The following is a 24,195-nucleotide window of genomic DNA, read 5'->3' on the forward strand; positions in this document are numbered from 1 at the left end:
AATTTTACCATTCAGGCAGAGGGGCAGGATTCCCCGAGGCAGACCACTGTGTCTGCTTGTAGCTATAGACTGATTAGAGTAACAAGAGCAAAGGAAACAAAGGTTCACAAAACAGGTCCAATGCAAAGTCAGATTTTGTTCTTGCCTCTTGCCTGTTGACACTGGATTCTACTCTCCTTGTAACTCAGTTCTCTCCTGCTCGTAGACATTGACGAGTGTCAGAACGGCCCAGTGTGCCAGCGAAACGCAGAGTGCATCAACACCGCGGGCAGCTACCGCTGTGATTGCAAACCCGGCTACCGATTCACCTCCACGGGGCAGTGCAATGGTAAGTCCCCACCTGCAGGCGCCTACCCGACGGGCCAGCCCCAAGCAGCTGCAGATCCCTGGATTTCTTTGGGATGGTTAAGATTCAGACTTCTGTGTTCTAGTAACTAAACTGGGAAACAGGAAAATTGTTGAAATGCTTTAACATTTGGCTTTTTTCCTCTTTAGAGAGGTGATTTTTCCAAATTTGCCTCCCTGCTGCCCTGCTGCAAATACCCATTCCCACAAATGCACACAGACACACACACACACATACACACACTCCCTAACTGGGGCTATGTGCTATGGTTAGTCACTCAGTCATGTTCAACTCTTTGCCACCCCATGGACTGTAGCCCACTAGACTCCTCTGTCCATGGGGATTCTCCAGGCAAGAATACTGGACTGGGTTGCCATGCTCTCCTCCAGGGGAGCTTCCCAACCCAGGCATTGAACCCAGGTCTCCTGCATTGCAGGCAGATTCTTTACCATGAACCCAGGTCTCCTGCATTGCAGGCAGATTCTTTACCATCTGAGCCACCAGGGAAGCCCAAGAACACTGAGGTGGGTAGCCTATCCCTTCTCCAGGGGAACTTCCCGACCCAGGAATCAAACCAGGGTCTCCTGCATTGCAGGCAGATTCTTTACCAACTGAGCTACCAGGGAAGCCCCCCCTACCTGGTATTTAGGACCAAATACTTTTTTTTCCTTTTACCTACTCCCCCTTGAGTGGGTGAGGTTTTCACCATCCTAGCCACATATACCAACTCTAGACAGCAAAGCTCTCCTGAGCTGGGCTGGGTTAACCTTCACAAACCAAGCAAAAGAACCAACAGTATTATCTTTTTTCCTTAGCATCTTATAGAACTGAGGGCAGCAAACTGTACAGCGTTTTATTTGCGATGTCACCTACAGTAAAATGAGAAACTATCAGAGGTTAAATTTCTTCGGTGTTCACCTTTGTCAGGGACATGGTAGAAATGAGAAGGATGAGTATGTCACCAGCTTACAGTGACAGTGAAGTTATTCCTGGTGGCTCAGCAGTAAAGAACCCGCCTGCCAGGGCAGGAGATATGGGTTTCATCCCTGAGTGTCAGGAAGATTCCCTGGAGGAGGAAATGGCAACCCACTGCAGCATTCTTGCCTGGGAATTCCCATGGACAGAGGACCCTGGTGGGCTACAATTCATGGGGTCACAAGGAGTGGGACACAACTTATCAACTAAACAACAACAGAAAAAGTTGTTAAACATCTGATGGTATTTTGTAGCCAGTGGTATCAAAATGAAAACACTGGTGTTTCAACCCAGCAGCAAAGTAACACCTCAGAATGATTTTCATGTGAGTTTTTCAGTAATTATAAACCATTATATATTTAGCAAAGAGGTCAGGAACAACCTGTTGTTTTGCCTCTAGTCCATTTTACAAGGAGTTTCCTGGATAGTTTATGCATTTGTGAATCAAACAACACCAAGGAACATGGTCAGATTTTCCATGGATTTCCTTGTGCACCAGTGATTAAGTGGTAGGAAGTACACTGCTCTCCGTAGGGCATTTTGCATTGTTTTATGAGACTTTGGTGGGAAGAGGGTGTTAATACCAGAACAAAAACTCACTTTGAGAATCAAGACTTGTTTTGGGGCTTTAAAGGAACATGTGCAAGTGTTTAGCTTTTTGTCAACAGAACACTTGTAATCCACATATTAACAACAACAACAACAAAAAACAGGACAGGAAAAGTGAGGACGTCTCTGATAGGAGTCACAATACCCTCATGAAATTTGGCATTCATACCACTTCCCTGCATTTTGCTCTTAATTTGCATTTATTTGGGACTGGGTGAAATAACTCCAATCAAAATAAGGAGTTGCTGATAATATGGAACGTGTAGTTTCACACCATTTCACGTGAGGCGAGATGTGGGAAGAACTATTGTAAACGTCAAGACGAGATATCCAACCAGGGCTTGGCTGGGGCTTACGTCCTGTCAAATCTTTTTTGTAGAGTACTAACATAAATACTCTGGATAAAGCTCATCCAGCGTTAATCAGCAGTAAACATCGTGAGGGAGTACTGTTTGTAGCCCAAGCTTTGTTTCCCTCATTCAATGAAATTCTTACAAGAAAGGGAATGTACTTGAGTTTGAGTTTTGCAGTTGTTCAGCCTCTAGGGCTGAAGACTTCACTCTGGAAATGTCTTCACTTACGTCCTACTTTTGTTTTTTATAATTATCACTTTTTAATCTTTTTTTTAATCTTTTTGACCACATCATGCAACATGTGGAATCTGTTTCCCAGCCAGGGATCAAACCCGTGGCCTCTGCAGTGGAAACACAGAGTCTTAACCACTGGACCTCCAGGGAGGGCCCATATCTTACTTATAAAATCTCTTAAAATGTCTTTAAATACTATTCTATACATGGCATTTTTCAGATGTATTGTAAAATATTCCTTTCTTCCTGTGTTTAAGATGAAAAGAACTAAAATTTCCGTATCATAGTAAGATTTTTATTTGAACTTTTAAGTACATCATTTCACCAGCTGGCCATAACACCCATGTTTCTGAGACCTGAGAGAACAGGTAGGTGTCTAAGCCAAGGTTGCTAGTCTGACCTCAGGAGCTGAGTAGTGAGAGCAGAGGCAGCCACTCCTGAAATGCCTTGTCCAACTAAAAACATACTCTTCCCAGCTATTTCCTTATGATTTCCTCTCTCTCTGCTGACTATGTGGGTGTTTTCCCCCAATACTCTGTTTAAATCTCCTATCTCAACCTCATACTCTTCTGGGACTTTAAATCCTGATGTTTGTAGAAACCTCAAGACAAAGTGAACTTCATAATCAAGTTCTCTACAATTGTAACTCTCTATTTCGCCAACAGAACTGCAAAGTAATCCATGTTTCATTAAAAAAAAAATTCATCATGAAATAGGCAGTGTAGGAAAGAAAATTCCTAATTGAGGATCCCTTTCTAGTAAGATTCTTAATGCTCTCCATTCCCTCTGGGCCCCAGAGATGAGACAGACCAGATCCTTGCATTCACCCAGACTCAGTATTACCTGAGGGTGCCCATAGTCTAGGCTGACTATAATAAGCCCCCAAGACACCGTTCCTCAAAATCAACTCTCTTCACTGAGCTTGGTAGTGGAAATCAGTGTCCTCTGCCTATCCCAGGGAGCAGTTTGCTCATTTGAAATTCATTTTTATCCAAAATGTGAATAATTATCATCTGTTCTTCTCTGGAAGCTCAGATGGTTAAGACTCTGCCTACGATGCAGGAGACCTGGGTTCGATCCCTGGGTCAGAAAGATCCCTTGGAGAAGGAAATGGCTACCCACTCCAGTATTCTTGCCTGGAGAATTCCATGGACAGAGGAGCCAGGCAGGCTACAGTCCATAGGATTGTAAAGAGTTGGACACGACTGAAGCAACTTAGTACACACATCATCTGTTCACTAGCATTTCTGCAGACTAGCTGTAGCTCCTAAGATGCTCTACCCTAGTCTCCCCTTTTCATGATACACCCACCCCCGACCTGAGATCTAAAGGACATGGTGATTCGTCGACTCTAGATGTTTTGTGTACTTGGAAGGAAGTAGTTGTATAAATGGCAGCCTGAGCACATGAAATGGGTGAAGTATATTCTGTCCTGGCGTGGGCACAAGTGTCCTGGGCAGCAAAAGGTGCCCATTCCCTGTTTTTGTCTTCTCAGTAGCCAGGGCGGGCAAACAGCAAGCTTGAATTATTCAGCTGAGAGCGGGGTACCAAGCTGCTCTCTGGCATCTGCACCCACAGCAGCATTCTGCCTTTTGCTTTCTTTTCTGACAATAGGAAAATCAGTGCTCCTCAAGTTACATTTTCCCTAAACATGGGATCTTGAGAGCTTTAAAAAATTAGAGACATAAGTGGGCATGCAATTATGTCATTTGTGAATTCATGCAACAAGTTTGGCTTCTGAGATAATTAGATTTCAGGAGAGCAAGAAGTATTAACTTGACAATAAATGTAACTTAGAGCCCAGTGAGTGGCAGAAGCAAGATGAGAGGGCTTCCTTTTGAAAGAATAGATTTAAAAAAAAGAAAGAAAGAAACATCATTAGGATTGTCAGGTGCTGAAAGGAGTCCTATGTAGACAGGAAGGCTTGGTTAAGATGGAACAAAAGGTTATAGGAGTAAGACAAAATAATGGGGTGAAACTGGAGCAAGGGACCGTGCAGGCTGTCCATCATGAAAACCTAGCTTAGCAATGGGATTTGTTTAAATTTCCAGAGGAAGCCATGCAGCTTCCATGATTTGAGACACCAAATCTTGACTAGACAAAATACTTCAATTAATTCCATAGTCTAGGATTCTGTGTAGGCAGATAATCAAATGGATTATCTCCCAGCTTGCATGTCTGTTCTCTGTTCTATATCTAAGTTTTCTCATCTTTCAGAAGATTTTTTGGATACTGCCCCTGTTTTTCATTGCTTGTGTATTGTTAATATGCTCTGAATGTGCCTAGTAAATGAGAGCAAGTTTTAACCAATTTTGAGTCAAAAATAAATATTGAATATAATGTCAGCATCAGTTTCACTGGCTTAGTTTAGAACTAGGATTAAACCTGAGGCCAATACCTAGAAGTAAGTTATTTGATTTGAAAAAGAAAAAATGATTTGATTTGGCCTTCCAAGTTTCCACTTAAGATGCTTTTTATTTACAGATCGCAATGAATGTCAAGAAATCCCCAATATATGCAGCCATGGACAGTGTATTGACACAGTTGGAAGCTTTTATTGCCTTTGCCACACTGGTTTTAAAACAAACGCTGATCAAACCATGTGTTTGGGTGAGTATGTGGCTATCATTTCATTTTTTCATATCCTATTGAAAAATTCATGTGCATCTGAATATATATAAAAGCTAACACTAATTGTTTTGCTATTTATAAAATACAGAAGCAGGTGTGTAGCATTAATATCCTTTGATATTTAATCTTTGGGAATCTGAACATCATAAACCTCTTTCTTGATATTCATTTGGCTGTCAGTTCAGAAAAACTTTTATAAAGGGATAAATTGAGAAAGATATTAAGACAAAAAATTACTTTTATTAATGGTAATAGCCTACTGTTCCTTTATAATATTTATCTGAATTTGCCTCATTGGAACAGAGTGCAGCTTTTGAGTGGTTGAGTATGAGCATTTTTTGAGAAGTGTCTGTATATATATAACTGTTACATATATATAAGGATATAGCAGGTCCTTAAAGGCAAATTTACAGATCATTTTCCTAGGGGAAAAGAGCTCAAGATTTTAAATCTCTTCCTTAGTTTTAGCACTGAATCAGAATGTTGATTTAGACTAAACTTCAAATATGTAATCAATCAATTTCTCTCCTTCCCGCCTTTCTTTTTCTATTTTAAAGCAACATCCATTAAGTCTTTTGGGGACTACATGAATATAAATCAGGAAAAAGAACAGTCAATAACATTTAAAGTGCTTGCCTTTGGATGTAATTGGATTCATCCATTAGGGAACATTCTCATAAAGTTTTGTCATCTTCAGAGCAGATAACAAGTTTTAAGTTAAAGATTATAATCAGCCCCACTAATCACTGGAGAGAGAACCCGGTGTATTCATGAAGCCCTGTCCAACTTTCATTCTCCCTCTCCCATCTGAGTTATCTGTAATCCCCACCAAAGAACCTGCCCAACCAAAGAAATTCACTTGCTTGGCTAAAAATGAATCAAGGCAGAAGTTCTTGATTGCTGGAAGGGTGACTCATTTGGATTCAGTCTTCAGACACACACGTTGGAGTCACATTCTGCTTAGCTATAGCATCCTGATTTAAGATCATACATAATTCATCTTTACATCCAAAGTCTGAAGGCAAAGGAAATCCTAACTCTAAACACTACATTTTACTAACCTGAGGTGTTACCTTCCACTCCTTCCGCATCCCTTTGTCCTGGCCCTCCACAGTCTGCCTGTGGATATCGCAAACCGGGAATATCAATCGTTTTCATTTTAATTTCTTATGTCCTCCTTAGTAAAATATACTCCTACTAGAAAGATGATAACTGCTGTCACAAGATGCAAAGACATCATAAGACACCAAAATAGCTTTACAGGATAGTCAAAGTGAAAAGTTGTAGACCAACCAAAAGACAGCTCATACTGCTAGAGAAGAGCCAAATTGAGTGCCATCACGTTGAGATAATTTAGAAGAGAGATAAGTCACCATTTCGTGGGAGTGGTCGTGGGTTTTTAGGGGCAGACTGGGAAAACGAAACAGATGTCTTCCAGGTGAGTTAGAAAGCTAATTTATTTTGTTGCTGATTTTGGGGTAATATCAGGTGACTCACTGCTTTTTGGTAAACTGGAGTGAGAATCTTAAAGGCTGAAGTTTGCCAGAGGTGGCAGCGAATCAAGACCCAGATGCGCACAGAAGTTTCCATTTCCAAGTGAAAATATTTGAGAAAAAGTGGCAAGGGTGGAGAATTCTAGAAGTAAATAGAATAAAATAGTTCTTGTCCAGTTCTCATGTCCTTAGCTTGCCTCCTTTCACATGCCAACCAAGGAAAGGATTTTCTCCCAAGGCTTAGAACCTCGCCTTTTGCTAGTTTCTCGCAGGGAGCTGCCACTGCGGGAACTCACACTGACGTCAGATCTAGATGTTCTCAGTGGATGCGCAATGCTTTGTGAACTCTAAAATGCCTTTCAACCCCAGGTGACCATATTCCCCCTTCTTCTGTTCGTAATCATGTTTTTCCTTTGTTCTTTTCCTTTCTCCTTTTCCTTCATTCCTGCTAGACATAAATGAGTGTGAAAGAGATGCCTGTGGGAATGGCACTTGCCGCAACACGATTGGTTCCTTCAACTGCCGCTGCAATCACGGTTTCATCCTTTCCCACAACAATGACTGCATAGGTACGTGTGCAAGACAGCCAACCACCAGGGGAAGGCAGTGTCATGTGTGTCTCTGTAATTAGCATCATCTCCAGCGTGCCGGCTATTGTTTTTAATATATACCAATTTAGTTGTGACAGTCGGTTAAGAGTTATATGCTAATTAAGTAACTAACAATCAGTGAGATGCTAATTAGGTGTCAAATACAGTTAGGACATCTATGCCTTTTATTAAAATACTCATTAGCAACTATAATTTTTATGGCTACTATGATACAAATTAATTAAATTCATTTCAAAGTAAATTCAATATGTTTTAAAACATATAAAAACGATCCTCTGTAAAGAAATCACATAATTCGGGAGCAGTGTGGACCTACTTGTTTAGGTGTTTCACTGTAGCCTCTCTTCAAAGAAGTAAATTATTGAAGCTATAAAATTCTTCCTATAAAATATGCTATACTATTCACAAGCAAGGGTGAGGAACCAAATTTTGTATTGTGCAAGAGGCCACTTTTACATACTTCTGATTACAAGAATTGTTAATAATACTCTCAGATGTACTGTGTATTAGTAATTCAGTTTTAACCTTTAAAAATGAAACCTAAAGTATGATCAAAGTGAAACTCAGATAAAAATCCTAACATAAATTATCAATCGAATTAGTAGAATTATTTCATCTTTCAAGTTCTGATAGGTAAATAAAGCCAGGTTTGTTGTTATAAACTAACCAGAAAGGAATTTCTTAAGTTTGTCTGAGCCAGCAAAGGCCACTGAAATTCAGAATAAGCATTTTTTCCCTTTAAAGGTTTTGGTCATTGATGGGATTATGACATTTTTCTTTGGAATATATCAAAGGATGTTTTTCTTGGCAGATGTTGATGAATGTGCAACTGGAAATGGGAACCTTTGCAGAAATGGCCAATGTATCAATACAGTGGGGTCCTTCCAGTGTCAGTGCAATGAAGGCTATGAGGTGGCTCCAGATGGGAGAACCTGTGTGGGTGAGTGCTGCCGCAGAAAGGCCCTGAGGCCACGCCAGGAATCACGCAATCTGTATCACAATTCTTCCTTCAGAAGCCTGGAGGAAAAAGATCAGAATAGAATTACCCTGATCCTGCCTGTAGGTGTATATGGTATATGTAGCACTCTTCCCCTTTAAGTTTCTGTACTTGCAGAAAACAGTTACAATATTACAACATTCAGTGTGACAGCTGAATTATCCTATATACAATTGTAATTCCCTTTCTTTTTTTCTTCCACATAGCTTTGTAGTAAGCTCTTCTATAAGCTGCTAGGTGCCCTCAAAAATCTTCATAGCCATTCACTTTTATTACAAGATTTTTTTTTCCTTTTTTTTTTTTAAATTTTATTTTTAAACTTTACATAATTGTATTAGTTTTGCCAAATATCAAAATGAATCCGCCACAGGTATACATGTGAATGCTGTACTTTTCTGCAAATATTTAATTTTCTGTAGATAAAATAAAGTATGGCTGTTACTTAGCTCACTTCCAAAAGCTGATAAAGCTGATTTTTATTGAGGTGTTAATTTTTATTCATGGTGGAGTTTTGGGGCTTTAGATTTATGTATTAGATTTGATTCCAGTGTCTTTGGATTTTAATTGCTTGATGGAAATCATGCAAGTGGGAAACTCTTTCTTCTTTTTCCCTTTGCAGATATCAATGAATGTCTCCTAGATCCCAGAAAATGTGCCCCAGGCACCTGTCAAAACTTGGATGGGTCCTACAGATGTATCTGTCCACCTGGATACAGTCTCCAGAATGACAAGTGTGAAGGTAAGAGGGCTATCAGTAGTTGGAAATGAGCAGTATTGGTTACCTCATTGACATTATCAGAGTCAAATTTTTGAGATGGTGTGATGGTGTCTTCATTTTGCAATACTTTATCAGACAAATCCAAGGGTAGGGTGTGACTTATGGGCTCACAATTAGATGATGAGACGAGAACATCTAGTTCTCAGGCTAATCTCTGATGAAGCTGTTTTGCTCTGTGTACTTGGGTGGTTGCATGACCCTGACCCTTTTCCAATGTGTTTTTATGCAGCTTATAAAAAGTCCTGAACTACCTATTTTTAAGTGCCAGTGGGCTGCAATTAAAAATAGCTTCCTGATTCCAGTTAAAATCTTCAAGTGATCACATTCAAGGTTGGATGAATGTGGCTATGTAATTTGTCATTGTTGTTTCAACTTGTAGAGTGGTAGAAATGCATAACTACAAATAAATTCTCAGCAAATTTTATAGTACTGCATTCCTCAATACATGTATCATTATGTTAAATGAAAGTCATTAACTGTCATAAATTCATAAATAAGTAGGATGAAAAGGACTTTTAAGAGGTCACCTAGTCCATGCTCCCACCTTTCAACAAGTCTGTGTCTAATCCCTAATGAGTAAGAATTGTCCACTTTTAATATCATCAATGAGAAATGTTTATTATATATCTAATTTAAATCTCAGTCAAGGGATAATATTCTAAGTGAAAACATCAAAATTAGACCTAAATACAAATTACTGTGTCATTTTACTTCTATTAGAGGTCAGCATTATTCCATGATTAATGCAAAATTACCCCTAAATGAACAGAATGAAAATATATAGAAAAAATGATTTTCAGAATAGTCAATACATGTGTTCATTCTAAATCTTTGTCCCTACCCTTATGAAGCTGGCACCTACAGTTTGATTTCTACCATAGGAGAATCATAACAACAAAAACAAGAAAAAAAAGGAAACATCTGAGCATTTTTACAAAAGTTGACTTTTAAGAAAAGATTGGATGTGGGGGTGGAGGGAGTATAGGGATGGAGTAATTCAGCAGCAGCAGCTTTGTTAGTTCACATTTGTTCAGATTTGTTAGTTAATAAACCAAAGGAAGCATGATGCAGTTATAAATGTGACATAACATGAAATAATGAAGAGGCTGGTTTTACATTGTACAGAAAGATAATCACTTTGCACTGCACATTTCTATAATATCTATTGTGTGGTGTTTACAAAACTAAGTCAAGATAAAAAAGTTAATTTCATAACTGCCCTTTACTTGGACCTCATGGGAATAAAGCTGTGTAATACAAATACATTTTGGTGTGGGAAGAACTTGTACAAACCTGAAGATAAAGAGTCCCAAGATATGAGAGAATCTCTCTTGTTGGAAAAAAATATTTCCATTAAAATAGCGTGGCTGAGACTTAAGACTTACCTCTTTTTCACTACAAATTCCTGCTGAAAGTCAGGGGAAAAGATGGGTAAGCCTCTTGGAAAGAGTGGTCATACTTTTTCCATAAGTAGGTTTATCATATACTTGGCTCACCAAATGAAGACAATTTTGACCTACACTCACTATTCATGAGTGCAGGTCAACAAGCATAAACTAGGACTCTGCCAGGCAAACTAGGACATACTCAAGCCATTCAGGATGCAGACCATCCTTAATTACCCCTTTACAGTAGATAAGGTATCCTAATATGCTCAAGGAAACCTGCCACAATTACGTGTGTCAAATTCCTATTATCTAGATGATAAAAGAAAAACTATAGTCTTTACATGGAAGATATCTTTGTTTCTTCAGAAAAATTAAACTGCAAATGAGAGACAGGAGCCTCATTTCCTGTGATGTCTTTAGTTTGTATTGCATTAGGATTTTTTTCACAAGTATTAGCGTCCTTGTAAAAGTCACAGTTTTAGGTTGATAGCATAGGATACTGGGGAAAACACTGTGGATGGGTGGAGAGGAACAAATTTGTTTCAAAGGCCTAGATCTCTCGCTGAGTAACTCATTGTTAAAATAATTTGAATTTCAGAGCATCTGCTTACTTTTTAGTGAAGTCAGACTCTAGAGTTTCTTGTTCCTTCCCAGTTGAGAGTAGTACGAAATTACTGCAACTTTTCTAATTATCTAATAAACTCAATCTGGGTAAAAGATGTTTCTCACTGCATTCCAAAGAAGGCACTTGCAGAGCCCATTTTTATGATAAGAACCAGCAAAACTAGTTTTTTAAAAGTCATCACAGCCTAAAGTCTACTCCAGCATTATAAGGAAGAATCTTCATTATTGGAAGACATTTGAAACTTAGTTAGGCTTTTTCCTTTCACATTGTGCATTTATCAGCTGACAGTATCTCCATTGTGTTTTGACTTTGTTTGACATGTGGACTTTTTTTTAGATATTGATGAATGTGTTGAAGAGCCAGAAATCTGTGCCTTGGGCACGTGCAGTAACACTGAAGGCAGCTTCAAATGTCTGTGTCCAGACGGGTTCTCCTTGTCCTCCACTGGAAGAAGGTGCCAAGGTAAGTGCTTTTGACTTTTGGCTTTAGACTTTCATTACTTTGTGTTTATTTGTTGTGGTTTTATTTTTTTTAAACATGGCAAAGCTTTGATTCTCTGTAAAAGAGAAGATGGAGTGTTTTCATTCACCCAGAGGTCTAATGATTACCATATGTCAGAAAGTTCATTTTTACTTTTGAGGTTAAAAACTCATCCATCATGTTACAGTTGCTTGTACAACAACTGTCCTGGCACTTTAAACCTGCCTCTCCCCCTGAGAACACAGACGCTGACAGGTCAGTCAGCAGGGGATCAGCCATGAGCCACTGAACACGGGAAAGCCTGGGGGAAGTTCAGTTACAAGTTCTCTGCCTCAGAAGAGGTAACCTGTGTAAGTGTGGGCCAAAACCTAGACTTTCAGACAGAAAATGCAGATTAACTCATGTGCTCCCAGGATATAGTGCCCATCTCTTACATCACGAGTTTTCTAAGAAAACAGAAAAATAAATGTGAACTGACCAGGATTCTTGCTGGCCCATAGTCTGTTTTCAGGAATAACACTTGTGAACTTCAGAAAAAGTCAAAAGGGGAGCCTGAACTTAGGCATGACAGAGTTTATTATGTCTCAGAAAACTACTTAGATTTTACTAAAGAAGGCAATTGTATATGTCTGTCTACTTATACACACTAATTTAATGAATTCAGGACCAAAAAAAAAAAAAAAATCACATTCAAACACACATATCTCCCCCACAACCCCTACCCCATTCCATTGGGGTTTTTTGTTTGTTTGTTTTATTGTTCAGGATTTTTTCTTAGTTGTTTTTTTGTTTTTTTGTTTTTTTTACTTCCATATTACCAAATAAAAGGCAATGGATGTTATTTAAGATTCCAAAAATTGGACTTTAGGGATCTCAGCCTTGTCATTTATAGCCTAGGGCAAGTCATTTAATCTTTTGGAAGCTCAATTTTCTTCTTTTTAAACAATAAGAATACCTGCCCAAACAGTCTTCTTGAATACATGACAAACCTTTTTCACTTCTGAGTCTTTCATAGACTCTTATTATTGTTATTTGGGTTAACCTTTTACTTTTCAACTGGTCATCTTGTCATGTAATATTTAGGGATGTGAAGGGGGAGCATTGAGAATTCTCTGTTGGTTTGATCTTGTAGGTAGCTATCAGAGCCCCATGTGGATTTCTGGGTTGTGGGTGGGGCCGTGCTTGATGCAAGCAGATAATCTGTCTGTTTGGTGCAGACCAGCCAGATAAATTCTAGCTCTTGCTCCTTTGTTTTTGTGTGCCTTTGGCTTGGCCGGAGTTTGGAAGGAAAGTAGTGAGAAACCAGGTGTGAATCTGCCGATGTGGCAGGCCAGAGGAAATTCAGAGGCTATTAATTCAATTTGCACTGGCCTGTCACTGAGCAAGCTAACGCTGCAGGAAGACTCAGCCCAGCTGTGAGCAGCCCTGCCACAAGCTCAGCTCCAAGAGGCAGAGCCAGGATTGAGGAATGCGAGCAGGGAAAGTGACTTTTGTAGCTCTGATGAAATTTCAAAGGTCATTAAGGGTGCTTCACAGATGGACTGGTAAACAGGCATCCAAGCAAGCCCTCGTTAAAAGGATGCGGGCGCACACAAACTCTTTCCCAGTGCATGGCACCTTTGATTAAAACACCAATTCTAGACAGTGACCACAAAGCCAATATAAATCTCCCACAGGACACAGATTTTGCTAGAGCCAGGGAATTAAGAGCTGTGTTTTTATTATAAGATGGCAAATTAGGAGTCAAGCTTCTAGTGCCCATAAAATTAGAAAATCCCATAGAAGAGAACCATGGATAATGTTTCTGAAGGAACAAATGGGACCTAGGGCTCAGGTGAACAGCCTCTGGCCCCTGAAGCCACAGAGGTCAGTGAGTCACTCCCACTACGAAGTTCACTGGAGACAGATTGTCACTTTGGCTCGCTCTAAACTTCATACCTAGATGTTTTTCTGGGGTGAGGTGATACAGTGGTGCTGGGGAGGTGGGCTGGAGTATGGAACAGGGCCAGTAATAAAAGGAAAAGAGAATGAGAACATAACAGAGCAATATTACAACATACATGTATCCAGGTTTAAAAGATACATTTCAAGCTGGAAGACAGAGGAAAGAATTGAGTTTTGATATGCTTGTTGAGATTTTTTTTGAGTAGTCATTAAATTATATCTTAAGATAGTTATAGGCATAAATGATAAAAATAGGACCAGTAAAAACAAAATGCTGTCTGTGACAATGGACTTGAGGAGTAAAGCAAATTCTGGGAGGAACATGAGGAAGCCATGAGACATGCCTGCAATTCAGAGACATATTTTCCATGCCGGGTGTCAGCAGTAATAAACCTAATATTTTGATTTCTGGAAAAAAAAAAAAAGCAAATTAAAAAGTGTCCTTTAAAAAACTACAGTTTGTAAAGTCTTGAAGCTTCTTGACAGAGACAACATTTGAATAGAGGAGGTGTTGCAGGACAATGATCAGCTGTTATTGCTCTTCACCTTCAGAAGAGTAGTTTGCGAAAAGGTGACTATTAGGTCCCCACCCATAACAAATGTGAAAATGCAGTAGACCCCAGAGAGATCATTTATCTGAAGAGTTGGTAGCCATGATGAGTTCAACAAGTTCATTGCAAAGGCCAACTGAATTTGACTTATTGGAGCCTGGTAAATATGGTTGGCTGATACTTTTACTTTAATTCATGAAAATTTTCCTGCTGTGATCTTTTGCAACTCAGTTATTCTCACCTTGTCTCATTAAGATGGTAAAATTGTCTTAACTGAAATTATAAATGGCTCTAATAATTTGCTACCTGGACTTGAAAACATTGACAGGAGAGAGCAGACCCAGTCATTCATAAAGAAAGGGGTATTGTGCAAAATGGAGCTGAAAACATTTCCTTAAAACCTGCAGATTTTAGCATCTGTGTAACTCAGAGTTTGTAAAACTTTGGAAGTCAAATTTGAGGGCAAACACACTCCAGGCTCTTGGATGAGCTCACTTTTTAGAGTCACCTAATTTGCTCTATAAGAAATGGAAAAGTCAGTTTCCAAAGCTGTGTCAAGCAATATTGGAGAATTTTGTAGGACCTAGATCCCAATTCCATGCTCCATGTTGGAGTCGCCAAGAAAGAACTGATGTTAAAGAAATATATTCTTTATAGTAACAAATAAGTAAATTTTAATAAAATCAAAGTATATTAAAGATACAATTTATGTACCTCAAAACACTGATATTTTCTGCTTCATTCTTTAGTTTTAAAGCACGAAATAATCTAAAAAGAAGCATAGGTTTCAGTTTCAAAGATTACCCAAAGTCAGTAGAATCTGTCATGTATAAGCTAAAATTTATGTTTACCAAACAAAAACGTTATTCATTACTGTGATAGAGTAATATATAGGTTTACATTTTTTCTCACTTAAAAATACATTAATGTAATTAGAAAGAATTCTTTAGTTTTTTCCTTTTTTATACTGTAATATTAGTGGTATGGTAATATATTAAAATTGTAATAAAGTCAAAAAAGAAAAAAATACATCCTTTGAAAGGATATTATTCTCCTTCACATCCACCTATCTTCCTGTCCTCTTTACCTTCCCTCTCTCTGTTGAGCCAGACAAGCTTCTGTGTGTGTGCAAGTGTGTTCACATATGTGCATAAAATCTGCAGAAAGCCTCACATATATTTTGTAGACAGAAACCAAATAGCTGCTTCAGTGAAATACACTGAGTTAGTTGTATTTTTGTCAGTTCACAAAACTGCCACATCTTTATTTGCTCTATGCCTGGCATCTGGGGTTTTGTCTCCAGGGCTTAGGCGACACAGAATACACAGTGCAGTGTGTAATATCACAGTGAGACCTAGAACTGGGAGATCTACCTTAACGTAGTGTGCTCACTAAATGTTAGTCCATCTCTGAATGTCCCCATCTTGAAGTCACCGATGATGACAGCACTGGAATGTGACAGTGTTGGTTTTAATTATTCACATCAGATTGCTTTGGAACCTTGGATAACATGAAAAGTAATAAGGTAAAAGTCACAGAGATTTGTTCTTCAGATCGTACTACAAAAGTTATTTATCACTTTAAAGATCTCAGGCTTCTCTGGTGGCTCAGATGGTAAAGAATCTGCCTGCAATGCATGAGACCCAGGTTCGATCCCTGGGCCAGGAAAATCCCCTGAAGGAGGGCGTGGCAACTCACTCCAGTACACTTGCCTGGAGAATCCCATGGACAGAGGAGCCTCATGGGCTATGGGGTCGCAGAGTCAGACACAACTGAGCAACGAATTCTTTCACTTAACGATCTCAGCTCATTTACTTTTATAATCACTTAAAAAGTATGACTTTAGTCATAAGAAGAGATCACATTTAACAGGGTGGATTGTTTCTTACTCAATGTTATACAATAATGACTTAGCAGAAAAGCCATTGAGGGGTCTCTTGAATTTTTGTTGCAGATTTACGAATGAGCTACTGTTACGCAAAGTTTGAAGGAGGAAAGTGTTCATCACCCAAATCCAGAAATCACTCCAAACAGGAATGCTGCTGTGCCTTGAAGGGAGAAGGTTGGGGAGATCCCTGCGAGCTGTGCCCCACTGAACCCGATGGTATGTCTCCTGTCTGCATCTCTTTGGGCCATTCACAGGGCAGGCTGTAAGACCGCAGGCTTTCAGAAAATAAGACAATTTAATTAAGTCCAGATGAAATGTTCACTAAGATTATTTTATTTTAGGAGCAAGGTAGTTATTTTTTTCTGAAGTATGTTATGACTCAAAGCTGCCCAAGTAGTAGGTACCCCAGCTCTGAGAGCTTTGTTAGTTTTCTCTGGTTTCTGGGCTTGGATTGTTCATCGTGTTCCAGTATGTGCAGCCTCCACACGGTATTTGCTAAATGCCATTGGCCCACCCATTAACGAGGGTTCATCTCCACCACAGAGGCCTTCCGCCAGATCTGTCCCTATGGAAGTGGCATCATCGTGGGACCTGATGATTCAGCAGTTGGTGAGTGGCTTGCACTGGACTTTCAGCATTTTATAATATTCTCAACCAGTCTCTTCCTTGTCCTTTCTCTTGCTGTTATTTCTCCACATTTATCTTGGTAAATGAAGCCCTATTTTTTGGTCTTTTCATTTAGATACCAATTATATTATTATAGTGTATGTTAATATTATAATACATTTCATTGATTAGATACTGAAACAATCATAATTTCCCTTTGTGTTTCTAAAAAGTTACTTTGTTGTTCACTGTTTTTTCCTCCTTTGCTTAAGATATGGATGAGTGCAAAGAACCCGATGTCTGTAAACACGGGCAGTGCATCAACACCGATGGGTCCTATCGCTGTGAATGTCCCTTTGGCTACATTCTGCAAGGGAATGAATGTGTGGGTGAGTAATAAAGTGGCTTCCTCTACAGAGATTTTACAAATCGGAAATTAAGCAATTCAGCATTCACACAAGGATATATAAACACCAAGATGGGACAGAAATAAGTTTTATATACTCATTCATGTATCATTCATCTAGCAGTACTGGCTGGGTCCCTGCCAGGTACCAGGCACTGGGCTTGGTTCTTTGGCTACCCTAGTGAACTGAGCCAACAGCGTCCTTCCTTGAATGGACCTTACAGTCTGATGACAAGGACACTGAACACATTTGAAGAGATGGTAAAACGGACAGCATTATAGTGAAAGCCTTTAAGAAATTTTTTTTAAAAATTGGTAATTGTCATAGTCTTATTCTCTCAGTATGGAAAACACAAAATTTACCCAGATTTTGTTACACTTAGTACCATGAGAGGCTGCGGACCCAGGGTATCCTCTTGTTTTAGCCCCCTTATTAAAATTTCAAAGAAAGGCTCCTGTGACTGACCTTTGACCTCTTTTATCTAAGAAATTCAAAACCATTCAATGTAACCTAAATTAATAATGGCATAAATGCTGAGGGTTTGTCTGTGTGCATTAGAAAATGTTCTTTCCATGCAGGGAATCAAGGTATGTGGTTTTTATCCACAGCCATGGCTGTGGGAACTTAAGCAAGTTTTTCAGCCCTCTAAGCCTCAGAATATAATAAATATCATGCAGATGGATTAAGATATTTCTAATTACCTTACAGCTCTAAAAATCAATGATAGTGTGATTTTTACTAACTTGAAAGAGATGTAATAATCCTGACAGTGAAATGCAATTTCATAGCAGAACAAAAGCAAAGTTGCCAGTGTTTTCTGTTCAATATCTTCAGTTAGTACTACGATATATGTGAGAAATAAGCCTCCTCACCAGGGTCTCTCAGCCCTGCCTTCTTGCCCTCACTTTCTGACTTCAGAACCTAACACGAGACACAGCTCTCAACAATAATTCATCACTTTTCTGTGCTCTAGACAGCTGAGATAGCAGTGTTATTTCTCTGGAATGTTCCTTGCCCAAAGGAAGGTATTCTCCCCAAGAGATATGTCAGAATAAGAACAGTCAATATTCTAGGTGGATGGATTAGGAGACATATTTTTTAGACTTCCTTGGTAAGACTTTCTCCACAGTTGTTTAGAGAGATCATACCCTAAACATATTTCTTTCTAGCCTTTCTTCTGCCTAATGGAAGCCATCTGGTTTCCACAAATTCAGCAAAATCTACTTGACTCTTGACTTTATCCAGTGTCTTAATTTTGCTTAACCTCTGGTCTCTTATTTTGCGTAAGTTTAGTCTTCTATTTTATATCTGGCAAAACTCCATCATGTTTAAGGCTTCTTGGAGAATGATGTAATGTAAGGCCAAACTGGAGGTGTATTTCTAACATTAAGTAAGCAGAAACTTTTGACTTGTAAGAGAAGCCTTGTTTTAACCCTTTAAGCATCTCTTCCCAGCAGATGTATTTCATAACATATGAGGCTGGAGGCACCCACGGCAAAGAGCACAGTAAGAGCTAAGAAGCCTGGGTACTGTTACTGCTACTTAGCAAGTCAAATTTTACAGCTATAAATCTGTGGTAATAAGATATGCACTCCTCTCTTGCAAGGACAGAATGAGAATGAACCAAAATGTTAGAGATCAAAGTGCTCCAATGGAATTTGAAAGGTACTATCTGAGTCCAAGTGCATTTTCTCTCAATTCGTCATATTTTGACTATACTTCTGATCACTTGCAGACACTGATGAATGTTCGGTAGGCAATCCTTGTGGAAATGGAACCTGCAAGAATGTGATTGGAGGTTTCGAATGCACCTGTGAGGAGGGATTTGAGCCTGGGCCAATGATGACTTGTGAAGGTAAGCCTCTTAAACATAGGATAGTTGGTTGCATGTTCTGATCATAGGGATAGTAGTTGGTTGATTATAATTCTTAGTATCAAATACCACCCAGGGTATATAAAATAAAGAAGATCTGGGCCATGTCATCATTTCTTCTCTATGTGGCCTCCTCTCTGCAGAAAGTATCTGAAAAAGATGTAGGTGGTTCATGACCCAGGTGATGCCACATCTCATGCAGAGTTCTCCTTGGGGTCTCTGCTACCACTAATATTTGAATATAACACCTGTCCTGTCTCCTACCCTCTTTCTTATTTTCTTTGTCTCCCCTTTTTTCCACTGTATCCTATACACCCTTTCTTTTTCTTTTCTCTTCATAGAAACAACTACACACTAAGATTAACACCAATATCCTTTCTCTCTTTGGGGGCAATCACTGCAAAAGAGGCTGTCGATACTCTCTAAGCAATTGCCAGTATGTCTGGTAGGATGCAAGGAAAGAAAGGCAAGGAGGGAGTGTCTAGAATAGCAGCTCTCAAAGGGTGGTCCCTGGATCAGCCACGTCAGTGTCACCTGGGAATTTGTTAGAAATACAGATTTGCAGGCCTTGTCCCAGACCTCCTGAATCAGACACTCTAAGGGTGGGACCCAGCAGCCCTCCAGGTAGTTCTGATGCAGTCTTAAGTTGAGAGCCACTGGTTTAAGAAGAGAATGAAGGTGAGGCGATGGTACAGTGGGTATTAAGGTGAGCTTTTCATTAGAGATATTATCTACCAATGAAGTGAAGTGAAGTCGCTCAGTCGTGTCCGACTCTTTGCGACCCCATGGACTGTAGCCTACCAGGCTTCTCAGACCATGGGATTTTCCAGGCAAGAGTACTGGAGTGAGTTGCCATTTCCTTCTCCAGGGGATCTTCCTGACCCAGGGATCGAACCCGGGTCTCCTGCATTGTAGGCAGATGCTTTACCCTCTGAGCCACTACTCCTAGTTAAAGATGTTGGTGAATCTTTAAAGGCTGTGACTAGATCACGATGTGGGATCTCACGGATGTTCTTGTCAGGATTGTTGGCCTTAGGGAGAAATGTGATAATCAAGAAGATCTGTTTTAACCCTGCTTTTCTGAACCATATTCTGATGGTTCCAAACTATGCAATCTACAGAAACCACTTTTATCTATTAATCTATTACTATTATTCCTATTTAAGGCTATAACTTAAGCCTCAGTGTGAACTAAGTACAATATCTCTATAAGAGTAAAATTATTCAGAATACTTTCTTGGGCATGAGACTCACTGTTACTTCACAGGAGCCTCTTTTATCTGGAGAAGGGGAGGGGTTAATGATACTGGGGGTTCTGTCCTCACAGCAGTTGACTTAGCAGTTATTCTGGCTAAATGGGGTAAAACTGATCCCCACTTCATTGTGACTTTAGGGAGTGGTAACTGGTCAACTTGAGACTTCAAAGCCAGCATTTCTGAAAATCTCCCTATATGTAGGATGACCTATAATTTCTCATCTGCCTAAATAACAATAATTATACCAGCACCAAAGTATAAACTGAGATTGTGCTGGAAGAACCAAGATGTATGATCACCCTACTTGGGCCAATTATAAAATAACCAACTCATTTTATAATCCTGGAAATGCAGAGACTGCTTGGTCCATCTATGTTTATGGCAACTTTTGGTGAAAGTATATTGCTCTTTCGGTTGAGGCTTATGGTCCGTTATTCTCTTACTGTCTTCTCCTGCAGACATAAATGAGTGTGCCCAGAATCCTCTGCTCTGTGCCTTCCGATGTGTAAATACTTATGGGTCATATGAATGCAAGTGTCCTGCTGGATATGTTCTGAGAGAAGACAGAAGGATGTGCAAAGGTGAGACATTCACGTTCAAAGTCATCTAAGCCAGGGTGTTCTAATGTCTATGATGGGCGATGTCCTTCCAAAGCATCCACTAGCAGAGAAAGACTGGAAATTGGGGAACACTGCTGTAGTCCCTGGACAATATGAGGGTTGTCATTGCTACATTTTCTCCTAAATTGTAGCTTAAAGCTGGGTTGAGGGTGGCACTGCAGACCCTGTTTAGTTCACCACACATTGCATGCCTATGACATGCCAGCCATTCTATGAGATGTGGAGATATAAGGGGGAAAAAAAACAACTTCCCCACATATAAGAAGCTCAATATGAAGAGGCTGAGAGAGAGCTATAAATAATCATAGTATGATAACTTAGAACATGAGAACACAAGGAAGGAATGTGAATAATAAATAATCACCATCACTATGGGATTTTATATTCCAAGAATGGGGTAGCATATGGAGCTGACTTGGAACAATTTCCTTTAAAAGTGCTTACTGAACACCTGCAATTGCCAAAGTACTGGACTAAGCTCTGTTATACAAAGTTGGGTAAATCCTGGGGATCCTTGAAGAGCTCTGATCTGCTTCTCCCAAGTTCTTAAATGAGCAGGTATCTGTTCTTTTCAAATGATTTACATAGAATTTTTCTTAAAGGTAGGAAGATTTCCAAAGCAAGAGCTCCATGTCACGTGCAGGCTAAAGTCCAAACTTCTCAATTCAGATACATAAAGGGGAAAGATAAAAAGAAGGAAGTGCAATAGGACAGAAAGTAAAGAATGAAGAAGAGCCACGCTGTGCCAGAAAAAAGAAACTGGAGGGACGACCTAGTAGAGAAGATATTTGTAGATGCCTGTCTTTTCCTCAAAGTGTAAAAACCAAGTCTTTCGTTATTATATTACACAATGATTCTAATATGTCATATTAATACTATGATATTAGGACATCATAAGCTATATTATTTAAGTATTATATAATGGAAGCATTGGTTTATTATTAGTTTGATAATGCTGTTTTAATTATATTATGAAAGCTTTATATAAGGCCTTTTTAGTTCAATTTGTCAAAACTAATTAGAAATCACACTTCCTGCCTTTGAAAAATTTATCAGCTAGAGAGAAATTTCTTAAGTTCAAAGGGGGTTAGAAGATGCCTTCCCATCTTAAGAGACCAGCTCCCAAGAATGCAAAAGGAAGTAGGTTAATGTTGAAATAGTGTCAGTAAAAATTGGTTACTTGATACTGTCTTATGTTTAAAGGGCAGGGAATTAAGGCAGCTCCTTTTATGAATTTGTACATTCTTTCCAGATGAGGATGAGTGTGAAGAGGGAAAACACGACTGTGCTGAAAAACAAATGGAGTGCAAGAACCTCATTGGCACATACCTCTGCATCTGTGGACCTGGGTATCAGCGAAGACCTGACGGAGAAGGCTGCGTAGGTAAGGGCAGCCCCAGCAAAGGGGCTTTGAGTGAGTGGGAAGCGACAAAGGATGGAAGGGACATGGGCTCTGTGTCCTTGTGGTGCTGTCTTCTCCTTGGCCAGAGCCATCTTGCCTCTCTTACCTGCTATCATGACTTTCCGTGGAGGCCTCCTTGCCTCTTGATTATCTATGAATTCCACCAGCAACATCATTTCTCTCCCTCTGAGCTGGCCTTTGAGTGCTTTTCCAGGTCCATTTGCTGCCAGGAGTAGAAGACCAGGTATTTCCTCTCATCCCTTCCTTTATTGTTTACACTCCTTTGCTGTTTTGGGTTCAGTTCTTCCCATCACATCGGAATGCCTCCCTACTGGCTTAGCTTTGCTACTGCCACCGTAACATTGAGTACAGTTGTTCAGTAAATTTCACTAAACAAGAAATATCACTAAACCAATGGGATCTACATCCAGAGACTCTGGTCTTATCAAGACTGAGGCCCAGGCCCTGGTCGTTTTAAAAGCTCCCTGAGTGATTCTAATGTGGATTCAGCCTTGAAAAGCATAGTAGACCAGGGATTGGCAAACCACAGTCCTAGGGCCAACTTCAGCTTGCCAGCCTACCACCTGTTTTTGTAAATAGACTCGTTTTGGAACAGAGCTGTAACCATTCATAATTTTCCATGGCTGCCTCCATGCCACAGTAACAGAGCAGAATAGTTGCAACAGAGATCAAATGGCCTACAAAGCCTAAAATACTGACTATATATTATGCAGTAATGTTATATTATTACTGTTATTACAGAAAAAGTTTCCTGACTTCTGCTTTAGTTAATGAAGAAAAAATACTAGAAAGTTTCTACATATGCCCTTTCTCATGTTGTCAGTCAAGAAGCATAAGAATCATATTTTCCCCTTAACTCTGTAAGATACAGATTTAAACAGAAGTTGAAGAGCAGACTTTAAAAGCATAGAAGAACATGTGGACTTATGATCACTCAATGGATCTTCTGGGAACAGTGATTCTCAGCCTCAGCTGCTCACTGGAATCACTTGGAGAGTTCAGGTCTCACCCTCAGATATTGGTTTAATTGTTATCAGGGTGGCCTTGGCATTGCAAATTTTAACCCAGCTCTCTGGCTCTCATAAGATCTCTGCCTCAGGGGCTTGGAATTATTCTCAATGGGAGCACCTAGGCAAATTACTTTATGATCTTTCAACTCTCCAGCTATTATCAATGCTTTTTTTTAAACTGGGGAGACCAAATTATGATTTATTATTCCTTAATGCTGTTGAAGTATTATTATAGGCATAATCTACATTGCATCAGAAGATTAGTGTAGACAAACTCCCTCAGGTCAAAACACCATCACAGACATTATTCTAGTGAGTATTGTAATATTTAACATATTGCTCTTAAGGATTTTTTTCCCTTCATTTAAAATAACCCTTCTGAAAATCCTCTACACGTACAGATATGGCAAGTTTTAAACTTAAGTGAAAAACGTAAGTGTACCTAAAGTGCTATCATCTATGTTTAAGTATATAAACATGCTATCAATTATGTTTTTAAAAGGGTGGAGGTATATCAAAGATATGGCTGTATTTGTTTGTATGGGTATGATTCATCTCTAGGAGGATACTCCAGAAATTAGCAGTAGCACTGGTTGCTTCCCAGGAAGGAAGTTTGGTGGCTGGGGAAGAGGAGAAGGAGGGGCACTTTGGGCTGTATATTCTTTTGTACTCTTTGAATTTGGAACCATGTGAATAGGTTATCTAGTCACAAACTAAACTTTTCTTTAAAAAAAAAAAAAAGAATCTGTCTTTGTACAAAGCGGACAGATGACGCCTCTTGTTTTTGGTCCTTCAATTACACCACACAGATGAAAATGAATGTCAGACCAAGCCTGGGATCTGTGAGAACGGGCGCTGCCTCAACACCAGGGGGAGCTATACCTGCGAGTGCAATGACGGCTTTACAGCCAGCCCCAACCAGGATGAGTGCCTCGGTGAGTACAGACCACAGGGTGCTTTTGTAACCCCAGCCTCCACACTGGGATGCTTGAAACCAGATCACTTATTTGAAATAATAGAAACTTGAAATTTGAGGAAAGGTTAACAATGTTCATATTTTGGAGATGACTCTATGACCATGATTGTCCACTGGGCTT

General features: G+C 39.5%; 1 protein-coding gene across 1 annotated transcript in view; it reads left to right on the forward strand.

Annotated features, from left to right (window-relative positions):
• Positions 1-24,195, forward strand: part of FBN1 (fibrillin 1) — a 264,553-nt gene that overhangs the window by 210,910 nt on the left and 29,448 nt on the right. The window contains exons 45-57 of the mRNA XM_061428846.1: positions 206-328; positions 5,002-5,127; positions 7,094-7,210; positions 8,064-8,192; positions 8,869-8,988; positions 11,377-11,502; positions 15,970-16,119; positions 16,447-16,512; positions 16,782-16,898; positions 18,652-18,771; positions 20,504-20,626; positions 21,918-22,049; positions 23,908-24,033. Of these exons, the coding sequence (XP_061284830.1) occupies positions 206-328; positions 5,002-5,127; positions 7,094-7,210; positions 8,064-8,192; positions 8,869-8,988; positions 11,377-11,502; positions 15,970-16,119; positions 16,447-16,512; positions 16,782-16,898; positions 18,652-18,771; positions 20,504-20,626; positions 21,918-22,049; positions 23,908-24,033 (1,575 nt within the window). The remainder of the gene's footprint in view (positions 1-205; positions 329-5,001; positions 5,128-7,093; positions 7,211-8,063; positions 8,193-8,868; positions 8,989-11,376; positions 11,503-15,969; positions 16,120-16,446; positions 16,513-16,781; positions 16,899-18,651; positions 18,772-20,503; positions 20,627-21,917; positions 22,050-23,907; positions 24,034-24,195) is intronic.

The sequence above is a fragment of the Bos javanicus genome, chromosome 10 (assembly GCF_032452875.1).
Source record: "Bos javanicus breed banteng chromosome 10, ARS-OSU_banteng_1.0, whole genome shotgun sequence".
NCBI classification, from domain to species: Eukaryota; Metazoa; Chordata; class Mammalia; order Artiodactyla; family Bovidae; genus Bos; species Bos javanicus.